Here is a 13,512-nt window from a genome sequence, read left to right on the forward strand (position 1 = left end):
TTTTCTTTTTTTTCATCTGTCTTGAGTGTACTAGGTTGCCTGAAAGAAATATAAAAGGCTAATAATTGTCAGCAATGCCCAGCAAGGGGCAGAGGACTTCCTCCTGCAATGGCACTCTCAAGGAGGTGTCTTCCTCAAACACCCTTGTCTCCACTGGGAGCCAACCCTACAAGACAGAAATGCACTAACCCTTCATCTTCGCTGAAGTGCTGGGGGAGACTGGAGTGGCAGGCTCTACCCTGGTGGGCAATAAGGAAGCTGAACAGGTATCCGAAACTTCTCTTAGCTTCCTTCCAGGTACACAGACGTTGTGCACTTGAATTGTATACTTTTGAATCAACAAATGAATTTCATCCCAAACAAAATAAACACTAGGTTGAGAAAAGGCCTTGCTTCAAAGAAGTTGCCTGTGCTACAGTGAGTTGCCCCATTTCCTGGGAACCGGGCAGCTCCCTGTGACTCCACCTCTCTGTCCCTAGCCTCACCCTCTACCCTATCCTAGGGCTGCCCCAGCAAGACATTCTGTTGGATGGCTCCCCCACCACCTCCCTGAGCTGTGGTGACAAGAGAACGTACCCACCACAACTTGACTTTATATGGATGGGTGTTCAGGACCATCAATTACATAGTTCAGCAAGAGCAACCTTTTTTTTTCTTACCAACTGTGATAGGCCATGGTTAAAGTATTTCATAGAAACCACTTACCTTCCTTTACATCTTTTACCCAAACCTAAAGGCAGCTGAAATTAAAGAATCACACAGATACACACACTCATGCTCTGGAGTTCTTGAAATTCTCAAATAATATGGCAATACAAATAGTGAACACAGACAGATGAACAAAATGTCAATTTTCACTGGTTCTATACAATGACAACTAATGAAGTTCTATTATGTTGTATGCCAGGGTGGATTATGGGAAGATGCTCCTGGCCTGGTGTTACAGGGTTACAGAGATAAAAAAGGACTTGCAACCTGACATGACTGTGGAGATGAGAAGAGCAGGGAAAACCGCTGTGTCATATAAGCGTTCCTCTGAAGGGTGTTCTTGGAAAGTGACCACTGAAATACCAGGAGGGGAGATGGCCTCTGAAGACTCTGGGAACTCAGCTGCAGAGCCCGGAGGACTGAGTGGATGCCAAAACCCTCCCGGGGCCCCTCCCCAGCACTCGCAGCCAATGGCCAGAAAAGGGCAGCGGAATTGGACTTGACCTGGAGGGCCCAATATGTACGGGAATGAGCGCCAGCATTTCTGCCTCCCAGCTCTGGGCTTTGACCCCGGCAGAAGAGTCAGGGCGGGTTACAGACCAGAAGACAGGGCTGCAACAGCACTTTGTTCTACTAAAGGCATGGAACTGACTACCCAGAGACCAGCCACCCTTCTAGCCCAGGACTCTGGGAGGCGAGAGATGGGCCTCGGGAACTAGACTTGGTATATAGGCTGCCATCTTGGCACAGAACTAAACTGCTTGGCCCTCATGCGAAACCAACCCTGGACTGTGGCCTCATTACTACTGGGCGCTCAAAATTAGAAGTGCACATTCACTACCACAGTTTGGGGACTGGGGTTGATGCTCAGGAAATGGACCCTCATTGTCCAAGTAAAGGCTAAGACTGTCTAAATGAATTGCTTTGAATATGTAGGTGGGTAAATAATTCCACTGTCCAAAGTGCCACAGGATAACCTGTGCTGCTGGGGGCCGTGCAAGGAGAGTCTGCTCATCCCAAGGGCAAAATAAGGTCACCAGAGGTGCCCTCACAGAGGGCCAGACCAATCATAAAGGGCCCCATGTCCCATAAGGTCCGCCTCTCCTCACTGGGCCTGCAACAACCAGGGCAGATCTCCATACATAGGATCAGGCCCAGGAGCAGCTCAGAAGCCTCAGGAAAGTGGGGTGGGGTGGGGGTGGGGGTGCGGGGAGGGAGGTCCAGGTCTGAAGGTCAAGGTCAACACTTGACCTTGGAGGAGGCAAAAACACACCCCAGGGACTCACAGTCTAATTACAGGTCCCATCGATTTTTTTGGGTCCCTTTTTAGTTTTCCTTTTTTGCCTCTTCTATGGTCCACAAAATTCCTTTAAAGGTTCACTGGGACTTAAGCTATAACACATGGCTAATAATGTGGGAGATGGGGGAATGTTACCACCATCCAAATTCAGAGTTGACTCTTGGGCCTGTGACAAATCTGGGACAACTGCCTGATGCCTGGGCTCCCCTACTCCCCAGATGTGAGTGAGGGCCCCTCCAGAGGCTTCCTAAAGCCCCATCACCAGGTCGCAGACACCACCAGATTCCACAGTAGACTGACTGCCAACTGGATCTAGCTTTCAAAAATGTTGGCCTCCAACACCCCAGGTGGAGGAACGCTCCAAAACAGCTTATCTACAGTGATGACCAGGTCAGTCATGATCTGTCCACTCTCTTAGACAAAACCCCTGAGAGTTAACTATTCCACCCTCCCCGGTAACCCCAAATGGGAGCCTGGCAGCCCAGCAGAGGCCGTGAAACAGGCAACAGACTGTTGCAGCAAGATCATAGGTTAGATCCAGGCAGAAACACCTTGCCAGAAACATCTTCCCCAGCTGTGTCAAAAGGACCTCTGAGAGTCCCTTTCCCTGGGCCAACTTTGGCAGTGGGCAGTCAGCTACTGCCTGCGGGTCTGGGTTCCTTTGTGGTCCCCACACTCAGGAGGGGAGACCACCTGGCCTTCAGACCAACACCAGACCTACCAGCCACCCTCAGAAGGAGCTGGAGGCCAGTGACCCCTGAAGCAGGCAGCCCTGTTCGGGGCTGTTTGAAACTGTTTGAAACTGCCTTTGCCTTTTACCTCAGAAAGATGGGGAGGCTGTATTCATGTCCCAATTATTATTAAGGATGCTTAAAAAAGAACTGTTTTCCCTAATATCAGTTATAAAACCAGTAAGTGGCTTCCCTGTGACCAGGAATGCAATCGCCCAACGTCCTTTCCCTTTCGTCAAAGTAACAAGGAACCAGCACGTTTGCAACAACAGGACTGTGAGAGATGCTGGCTTCCAAAATTAAAATACCAAAATGCCATGCAGTTGATGTGTAGGTTTTAGGGCTGTATTTTAAAACTAAAATCAGAGTGGAAAATGAAAATTTTGAAGGTCATGATGAAAATGAAATGAATGTAAATGAAGTCACTGGGGCGCCTTTTAAAGATGCTGTATTTCATTTAAATATCCAGACAAGGAAATTGTCTCGAATCAGCTTTCCCATTTGTTCATCACTTCAGTGATCTAGACACACTGTCCCATTTCACAGGCAGAAACAGAGCATCTTTAAAGTTAGAAAAATCAGTATCGCTTACTTTACCGAAAATTCACGTTCAAAATGGTGCATGCTCTACTGAAAACAGCAAAGAGAGAGAGAGGGGGACACAAGTCATTATTCAGTGTCATTATTTAGTGACATTATTTAGTGTCATTTAATCAAATAGAGACAATAAAATATTAGTCTGAATCACATGCTGATTATTCTCATTGCAAACTAGGGTATAATTTAAGTGAATCACAAGAAGCACGGTTTGTAAATACGATGGTGATCCTCTTAAGAACATGGCAAACATATTAATACTAACAGAGTAACTGATGAGTCACTTTCCTCTTCATTCTTTTTCTTTCTTTCTTCTGAACCAGTTAGGTGCTATTCAGAAGACCCATCATGGTTTTATCTCCCCTGAAAAGTGGAATGGGTCCTGGGAGTGTACCTAGTTCTATTACTAAATAAGGTCAGTTTATGAAGAGGGGAGCACAATGAGAACTGATCACTTTTCCACGCAAGTCTTCTATAGTCTAAAATAGAGATGTGTCTTTTCAAAGCTGGGAAGAGCAAAAGCACGGGGATGTGTAAGCTGGGCAGGGACATGAGGCCCCTTCCCTGAAGGAGCTTAGATCCAGAGGCTAAACAGGGCACTGAGCAGAAGTAGCTTTCTTAAGACTTGCGTGTGGTCCAGTTACTAAGTCATGTCCGACTCTTTGTGACCCCATGGACTGCAGCACACCAGGCCTTCCTGTCCTTCACCATCCTCTTGAGTTTGCTCAAAACTGAGTCGGTGACGTTATCTAACCATCTTATCCTCTGCCACCCCCTTCTCCTCTTGCCCTCAATCCTTCCCAGCATCAGGGTCTTTTCCAATAAGTCAGTTCTTTGCATCAGGTGGCCAAAGTTTTGGAGCTTTGGCTAAGGCATCAGCATCTACTTAAGACTGAAGGGAAGAAGTAAAGTCAAGTCACTCAGTCGTGTCCGACTCTTTGCGAGCCCATGGACTGTAGCCCACCAGGCTCCTCCGTCCATGGAATTTTCCAGGCAAGAATACTGGAGTGGGTTGCCATTTCCTTCTCCAGGGGATCTTCTCATCCCAGGGGTTGAACCCAGGTCTCCCGCATTGCAGCCAGACGCTTTAACATCTGAGCCTAAGACTAGAAAACTATTTAAAAAAGGGCGGGGGGTAGAATTCCCAGGCAGTCCAGGGATTAAGACTTGCCACTTTTACTGCCAGATTGGGACCAAAGATCACGCAAGCCTCAGAACACAGCCAAAAAAAAAAAAAAACCGAACACATTTTTTTTCCTGTCTCCTTTTAACTGACTAGATTCCAGGTTAATTGTGAAAGATAAACTTTTCCCTGACAGTGAATCCCAGAGTTCTGAATGAACCAACCTGCTCCCCCACCTAAAGGAGAATCCCTTCCTCTGAGGAGGGGCTGGTCAGAGGCCCACGTGAGGTGCAGCAGGCTGACCACTGACCTGGGGCAGCTCTGGGAGGATGCTGGGGCCACTGCCTGCCCACCCCACGCCAGCAACTGAGGACCCAGGGAAGGAGCTCATACACTGGGCTTGGAGGCAGGGAGGAGGGCCGCAGGCCGGCAGCAGAGCAGAACCAACACATTATTTACAGAAGCACCACAGGATAGACCCACTCATCCCAAATGGAAACTGCTTTACGTGGTTTTGAGAAAAAGAGGCGATTTTTAGGACCACAGATGTCTATTTTGAGCCTAGAGTGGGTTTCAGACTTTGATGTGGCTAGATAAATCCTGGGAGCTCCAACATTCTAAAAGAATTTCTTCCTTTTCTTGTACCTTATTTATTTGTCTTACTGAAGTATAGTTGATATACAATGTTATATAAGTTACAGGTGTACAATATAGTGATTCAGAGTTTTTAAAGGTTATGCTCCACTTACAGGTATTGTAAAATTTTGGCTCTATGCCCTGTGTTGTACACTACATTCTGGTAGCTTATTTTACACATCATAGTTGTGTCTTATTTATCCTAAACCTTCCTTCCTGTTACTCTAGTTCTCAGTCATTCTGTGCCCACAAGGCCCCCTTCGCCGCCTCCTCCAGTCCTGTACACGTGAAACTTCCCTCTTTTCAGTCACTCTCATTGACTGGCTTTCTGCGAACTGCCAGCTCTCTCTCTTCAAAAGTATTGCTTAAAAATGATAATCTGCAAGCAAGGAGGGCTAGAATTCTCTTGCAGGGTATTCACAGCTTAACTTCACAGTACTTTCTTGCTTATCAAGCCCTGTGTACATTATCTACCTCATAAAGACCAGGAATTCTCTTAAAAGACAGCTTCAAAGAATGGAGATGACTTGTGCAAGGTCACCCGGCAAGTGGTGGAGCTGCGTCCCAAGCCCGGGGTTACTAGCGCTTCTTTCAGGGCTCTTATCACACCAGCCAAGCTCAGCTATTAGCAGCACAGGCCCTGCAGTGCGCAGGTGCTCAGGAGGAATCAGGGAGATGAACAGGCCAAGGAACTAAGACTGAATCCTGGCTCCAGGATCTCCCACTTGTGTGACTTCAGTCAAGGTCCACTAGAGCCTCAATGTCTTTGTCTGTGAAATGGAGCTATAAGTATAATCCCTGCATCTTGGATAGGAAGGTATTCATGAGGATTAAATAGTAACTATAAATCTCCTAGAACAGTGTCTAGGACAAAATAAACACTCAAAACATGTGATATATGATCATTAACAACAATAATAATTTGGGTTTCCTGCTTACTTAAGAGTTCCCCAAATACTCTTTATACTCTTTTGTAAATCTTTATTTTTTTTGCAAATCTTTTTAAAAACACACACACACACAATAGCAAGACTGCAGGCCTGTCTCCTCCCAAAGGGAGCTAGGAGCAAAAATCTGCCTGTAAATCAGGAACTTCTAAACCACTCAGCTCCATGAATACAGAGTGTAAACACTAGCTGGTGACACTGACCCAGAGATGAGTCAGGATAAAGTATCTCAAAGTTCTTTAAGAATGACCTTCTAGAGGCAGGAAACATACACTTTAGAAAAAAGAAAGAGCTAGGAATGTTCTCACTGGAAAAAAAAAAACTTTAGAGAATTCCACCTTACCCAATAGAACTGCCAACAAACTTAAGGAAATCTTTCTACTCTTTCTCCCATCAATCTGGTAAGGATTTCAAGAAAAGGCCCTGGGCAGGGAGGTTCAGAGAGAAACAGGAGAGGCCCCAGTCCTTACACAAATGCTGGAAAGGACTCAGGAGAGTAAGACTCCTTGGCTTAGAAACACTTGTCTCTTCTGACCTGTCCTGAAAGTAACTGAGCTTAAAACCACCCTTAGTTACCACAAACGCTTTTAAAACTGATGATTTCAGGAAGAAAGTCAATGCTGTCAAACTGATCTTGCCTCAACTGATCTATTGCTGAGCAAACTGCCAGGGGAGAGGCCACAGTGGGTTTATGTATGTAGGTGTGTGTGTGCTCAGCTGTGTCCGATTCTTTATGACCCCATGGACTGTACCCTGCCAGGCGCCTCTGTCCATGGAATTCCCCAGGCAAGAATACTGGAGTGGGTTGCCATTTCCTTCTTCAGGGGATCTTCCCGACCCAGGGATTCAACCCATGTCTCCTGCATCTCCTGCATTACAGGCGGATTGTTTACCCACTGAGCCACTGGTATAAATGATGTTATTTTCCAGCAAACAGTGGGTTTAGAGGATGCTTGATTAGAAAGAACTGAGACGGTCTCCTCTAACCCCCTCCCTTTTGCCTTTTTAACCCAAAAGAATCCTCCTGTCAACAAGGATCCCCCGCACAGAGACGCCTGGCAGGCTGCAGTCCATGGGGTCAAAAAAGAGTCAGATATGCCTTAGCAAATAAACAACAACAACCCAAACCCAAACCCAGACTTATTCAAGGTCTCCCAGTAACTCACAGTGCCCTGAGGACTGACTGTGTATCAGGTGCTGTTCTAACTTCCTAGGCCCGGACTCTCTGGTTCCTCATAGTATATCCACTGACAGGCATTGTTGTTATCCTTGTTTACAAACGTGAATCTGATGTGAAAGCTCTGCCTCTCTGTACACCAGGGCTAAATCAAACTAAATCAAACCTCTCTGGGTCAAAGCAGAAAAGGACGGCTTTATTAGTTAGCCAGGCACAGGTAACACAGAGGGCTCCTGCTTTGAAAAACTATGCATCTCTACCCCCAGGGGATGTGGCAGGGGTTTTGTAACAGGAGTCTAAGGGTGGGGTCCTGACAAGATTAAGGTGTGTGCAGGGCTTAATCTTGTCTCAGCAGGTTTCTGGATGCTCCTCCCTTGATTAGCTACTCTACCCTTTGAAATTCAGGGAAGGTCACGGAGGCTGGAGTCCTGTCTACAAGAAACAAGGGACAAAAGGGCCTCCATGCCCAGGAGCCCTATGGGGCCTCAGTTGATTCTGAAATCTGAAGCCGAGGGAGGTCAAGTGTCTTCTCCAAGGTTCTATCTAGAACTACAGAGTGGTGACCCTCAAGTTTAGGTTCTGCAGGCCAAGATGTAGATCTCAAGGGCTCCCACATGGAGCTGTGTTTGAGATGCTACCTTCAGATGAAATTCCTTTTCAATGCTAGCCCTTGAAAATGAAGACTTTTCCTTCATTTCTTGAGAAAATCGCATATTATCATAAAGCCAGAAGATATTAATACTATGCTTGACTTAGCTCCAGATAAAGCATAAATGTGGCCTAGAAGTAAAGACATAAATTGGAGTAAATTGTGATTCCAGCAATAAGACAGGGAGCGTGCAGAGTGGCAGCAAGAGAGATGAGCCCAGTGAGAAGCCTGGCCGCCTGTCTGTCCTGAAAGGGAAAGGACCAGTCTAAGTGAGGGCTGCGCAGGCGGCGAGTAGGCTGAAAGCCTTGCCCTCACCCAGTTCAGTTCAGTTCAGTTCAGTCGCTCAGTCATGTCCGACTCTCTATGATCCCATGGACTGCAGCACACCAGGCTTCCCTGTCCATCACCAACACCCAGAGCTTGCTTAAACTCATGTACATCGGGTCGGTGATGCCATCCAACCATCTCATCCTCTGTTGTCCCCTTCTCCTCCCACCTTCAATCTTTCCCAGCATCAGGATCTTTTCCAATGAGTCAGTTCTTCACATCAGGTGGCCAAAGTATTGGAGCTTCAGCTTCAGCATCAGTCCTTCCAATGAATATTCAGGACTGATTTCCTTTAGGATGGATAGGTTAGATCTCCTTGCAGTCCAAACGACTCTCAAGAGTCTTCTCCAACACCCTAGTTCAAAAGCATCAATTCTTCGACAATCAGCTTTTTTATGGTCCAACTCTCACATCCATACATGACTACTGGAAAAACCACAGCTTTGACTAGACAGACCTTAGTCAGCAAAGTAACAAAGTGCCTGCTTTTTAATACACTCTCTAGGTTGGTCATAGCTTTTCTTCCAAGGAGCAAGCGTCTTTTAATTTCATGGCTGCAGTCACCATCTGCAGTGATTTTGGAGCCCAAGAAAATAAAGTCTGCTCACTGTTTCCACTGTTTCCCCATCTATTTGCCATGAAGTGATGGGACCAGATGCTATGATTTTAATTTTTTAAATGTTGAGTTTTAACCCATCTCTTTTACTCTCCTCTTTCACTTTCATCAAGAGGCTCTTTAGTTCTTCACTTTCTGCCATAAGGGTGGTGTCATCTGCATATCTGAGGTTATTGATATTTCTCCCAGCAATCTTGATTCCAGCTTGTGCTTCTTCCAGCCCAGCATTTCTCATGATGTACTCTGCATATAAGTTAAATAAGCAGGGTGACAATATACAGCCCATCTTTGCATGAAATGTTCCCTTGGTATCTCTAATTTTCTTGAAGAGATCTCTAATTTTCTTGAAGAGATCCTAATCTTTCCCATTGTTTTCCTCTATTTCTTTGCATTGATCACTTAGGAAGGCTTTCTTATCTCTTCCTGCTATTCTTTGGAAGTCTGAACTCAGATGGATATATCTTTCCTTTTTCTCCTTTGCCTTTAGCTTCTCTTCCTTTCTCAGCTATTTGTAAGGCTTCCTCAGACAACCACTTTGCCTTTTTGCATTTCTTTTTGTTGGGGTTGGTCTTGATCACTGCCACCTGTATAATGTCACCTCTGTCCATCGTTCTTCAGGCACTCTGTCTATCAGATCTAATCCCTTGAATCTATTTCTCACTTCCACTGTAAAATTGTAAAGGATTTGATTTAGGTCATACCTGAAAGGTCTAGTGGTTTTCCCTACTTTCTTCAATTTGTCCGAATTTTGCAATAAGGAGTTCACGATCTGAGCCACAGTCAGCTCCCAGTTTTGTTTCTGCGTATAGAGTTTCTCCATCTTCCCTAGGATTTGTGGAGCATTTCCCATAGGAATGGTAGCATGACGGTACCACCTGCGAGGCCTTGCACAGTACAGAAGTTCGAGATGCTGCTTTGTTGGTAGTTTTTTTTAGGAGGAGATTCTCTATTTAAGAAGAACTATTGGGGGAGGAAATTACCACGGGCGGGACCTGAGGAAAGCATTTGCTTGATCAGTGTCTATCATTTTGGAGCTCCTGAGAGGTGCCGGCAATGCCAGGCCACTCAGTGGGGCCTTGTCTGCGTGCTCATCTCTGTGACCCAGGATTTATTAGCACAATGCCAGGCATACTGCAGGCTCTGGTTAAATGCATCTAAAGTAGCTGAATGAATAAACTCCCTGTGGGTGGCTTGTTTGGGGCCTTAAATGCTAGGTTGATAGGCAAACGCCAGTTATTTTTATGAGTTGCAGTAACAATAAATGCCCAGCAGAGGTCAGAGTACAGTCTCTGGGGCTGAGTCGATCATTTCATCAATAAAACATTAAAGGACATAGAGGAAAAGAGAGAGCCAACACCTGCTGGCACCTCACATCTCTGCCAGGCATTGTGCTTGGGGGCTCACATGTGTTTCCCTCTGAATACTTGTGACTACCCTTCAGGACACAGAACTATATTCCCAACTGTTCCCTCTCACCTCAGATGAAGTTTTTTCCAACACTGACTCTAATTACAAAAGATTCCTCTTTTTCTTCTCATTCTAAATGTTGCCTCATTTCATGCAAACCAGCTACTGTATCAGAACTGAGAACTCAACTGAGAACTCAGATTAGAGGATTCATCAAAAATAATCCAAACAGACTGAATTCTCCAAGGTATTTAAAAATGAGAACTGGCAGCTAAGTGCCCGCCTCAAGTGCACACAGCAAGGTGGTCTGCACTTCTAAGCAGACACCTCACTTCTTTAAGGAGGCTTCATGGATTCTCACTATTAGTTCTCTCCTATTTCCTTAGTATGTCTAAGCGGTGTGAAATCGATATCCATCCTCTCATCTAGAAAATGGCTCAACGTGATCATGGGCAGTGGCTCTCCAAAACTTTCTGATCAACCTATAGAGGTCACCGCTACAAAAGACAGAGAAGTCTACTTTCTGTATGGATCAATATGTGGAGGCCTTCTTGTAAAATATGCTGACAAAGTCGGACAGGAAATAGGATATTACGTCTCCATGAGAGAGGCACTTTTATTAAAATAGACCCTGGCCCCAGAACACTCGACAGCAAACCACCAGCAACCAGCCTCCATGATCAAGACACCTGACAGCCAGATGCAAGCCCTTCAAACCAGTCCCCTTACATTTGATGGTCATCTTTTTATTTTTTTCTTTTTGGGAGGTCTGTTAGAAGCATTTGAGAGGGGTTGGGTAATGCTCTTGGTAGCTGCTGGGCGCCACTTTTAAGTCTTAATGAGTATGGTGCTGTCAACTCATAAATCAACCCCAGCCCACTCTCCCTTCCAAAGGCTGCAGAGACTCCTCCAAACACAGCCGGCAAGCTCTGAGTGGTAGAACCAGTCCCTCTGACATCTAGAACATCTGGTTCAGTTAAGGAGGGAAAGGAGATACTGGTACCCCAATGCATTTTTATGGGGCTTGCAAAGTCATTAGGAGAGAGATATTAGTTCCAAAAAGAAAGAAAAAAGATAGCGTCATGAGGCCACTGCACACATTTAGAGGTTATTTTTATAAGTATTCCCTGAAAAAAAAACTCTTTACATTTTTCAAATGAAACTCCAAGAAACCTGATTTAAGTCAGAAAAGCGAAACAAAGGTTGGCTAGCCACAGAAACATGGTCAGATGATGAGATGCAGAGCAGAACAGAGCACAAATGGTTATCAGGAAATCAGAAGCTCAGTGGGGATTTCACTCCTAGAGGTGGGCATTTCACCAGCTGTGCTCTGTGACAAAGCCGGCAGTGTGGCTGGGCTCCCTGAGGAGAGAGTCCTGGCAGGACAGGGCCCCTGGGCGGCAGCGCAGTTGTTTTGTTCAGCCTGAGCGTATACCAAGACAGCGTCTGATGTAAGGAGCCTGCATGAGGCTTGACAGCGAAGAGAGCGAGCTGGAGGTAGGGGGTGGGTGAGTGGCCCTAAAACCAACTATTCCGTTCCCCCTGAAATCTGAGTCTGGAAACTGAGACCCTCGTTTCTCCCAAGTGACACTGCTGATCTGCACCCCCACTGGTTTCTCTGGAGGAGGATGGTCCCTTCTAACCCCTCAAATGTCTGAGCCAAGACGAGAAGAGCAAGAGCCCCACACTCCTCCCCACCGGTGCAGAAGGGGAGGCAGGCAGGTCACTGCCTTGTCACTGACCTGCTGTGGAGGGCGGAGTCGGCGAGGACGGGGATGTGAGAGGTGAGCTGGCCCCAGATCCTGCTAAGAGAGAAAACAGAGAAAACCCTCATGGGGACCAAAGAAAGACATCTGGAATGTGGCCTGAGCTGGGACCCACCACTGTCTGAGCCCCTGCACTTGGCTCACGAGTGGACGTGGCGGGGACAGGCAGGTGGGACAGAGTTCGGGGACTGGATCCGTGACTGCAGGCGTCCACCCCAGTGCAGGGCGCATTTCCTTCCCCAAGCCTCGCTGCCTCCCACCGCTCCCCACAGCCTGCTTGGTTTGAAATCAACTTTGGGGCATCCAACAGCTTATGCAATTGGCTACAGTCTCTCGTGTGGACCCAACCCCTCTTCCTGGGTAATGAATGACAAATGACAGAGCCACAGCAGGACAGGTGACGGAGGGGCGCAGGCCAGCGTGGTGGAGGCCTCTCCAAAGGAAGCGAGAGGTCTCCAGCGCATCCACCGGCAATGCTCCCTGCGCAAGTGCCATTTTACCAGCAGGCACCCTGAAGTGGACGGGATCGGCCTCTTCAGTGTGTGGACTTCCCAGGCTTTTTCTTACCTGAAGTTCAGCAAACACCCTTATTTACATTAAAATAAGGTGCATATCCCCATCGATTGTATGCTTTTCCTGGACCTAGTAACATTGTTATATTTCAAATACTCCCAAATTCCCCAGCATCACTTCTGCTGCTCAGAAATCCCCAGAATACACCTCCTGACTTAACCTGGAAGTAGCCCAGTGAGCAGAGAGAATAGCCCACACAAGCCCCTTCCCTCACATGGAGGTCCTAGCAAAGGATTACCAGAGCTCCCTGCAGGGAGAACTGAGACCACGCCCCTGAGAGACCACCGCCTGTTCTGGGGGCGCCTCCTACCACCACCTCTCCCGTCATCCACACCACACAGACACCGAGCACAAGGAGAAATGTCCTAATTAAACCACATCTCCCGCCAGCTGAATCCCTTTCCACTATTTGCAATATTCTCTCACCTCCTATAAAACATGGGAGGCGTTTCACTGAAAAAGATGGCAAAATCCAGCCCACTGTGATATTACGCTGCTTGTAGTGCTAACATGGGTTTTAAAGGGGAGAAGGTTTGCATCTGTGACTCAGTGGGGTCTGGAGATGATCTATACCTTTCTAACAACTGTTTCCTGGCTTTCCTAAACTCCTTGAGGTGGTGTCTTGGAGTCCTTAGCCTCCCACCTGGCTGCATCTGGCCTAAGTGAAGTGAAGTGAAAGTCACTCAGTCGTGTCCGACTCTTTGCGACCCCATGGACTATACAGCCCATGGAATTCTCCAGGCCAGAATACTGGACTGAGTAGCCTTTCCCTTCTCTAGGGGATCTTCCCAACCCAAGGATCAAACCCAGGTCTCCCGCAACACAGGCAGATTCTTTACCAGCTGAGCCACAAGGGAAGCCCAAGAATACTGGAGTGGGTAGCCTAGCCCTTCTCCAGCGGATCTTCCCGACCCAGGAATAGAACAAGGGTCTCCTGCATTGCAGGCGGATTCTT

At 46.9% G+C, this 13,512-nt stretch overlaps 1 protein-coding gene across 12 annotated transcripts in view; it reads right to left on the reverse strand.

Moving 5' to 3' along the window:
• Window positions 1–13,512, reverse strand: part of PXK (PX domain containing serine/threonine kinase like) — an 80,013-nt gene that overhangs the window by 1,811 nt on the left and 64,690 nt on the right. For 2 of the 12 annotated variants that reach the window (XM_061128233.1, XM_061128243.1), the window contains exon 17: window positions 11,961–12,023. In XM_061128233.1, the coding sequence (XP_060984216.1) occupies window positions 11,961–12,023 (63 nt within the window). Of the gene's footprint in view, window positions 1–705; window positions 731–3,331; window positions 3,370–4,769; window positions 4,779–11,960; window positions 12,024–13,512 lie in introns of all 12 variants that reach the window. The other 10 variants (XM_061128245.1, XM_061128244.1, XM_061128242.1 and 7 more) reach the window with 10 other exon arrangements.

The sequence above is a fragment of the Dama dama genome, chromosome 24 (genome assembly GCF_033118175.1).
Source record: "Dama dama isolate Ldn47 chromosome 24, ASM3311817v1, whole genome shotgun sequence".
NCBI lineage: Eukaryota > Metazoa > Chordata > Mammalia > Artiodactyla > Cervidae > Dama > Dama dama.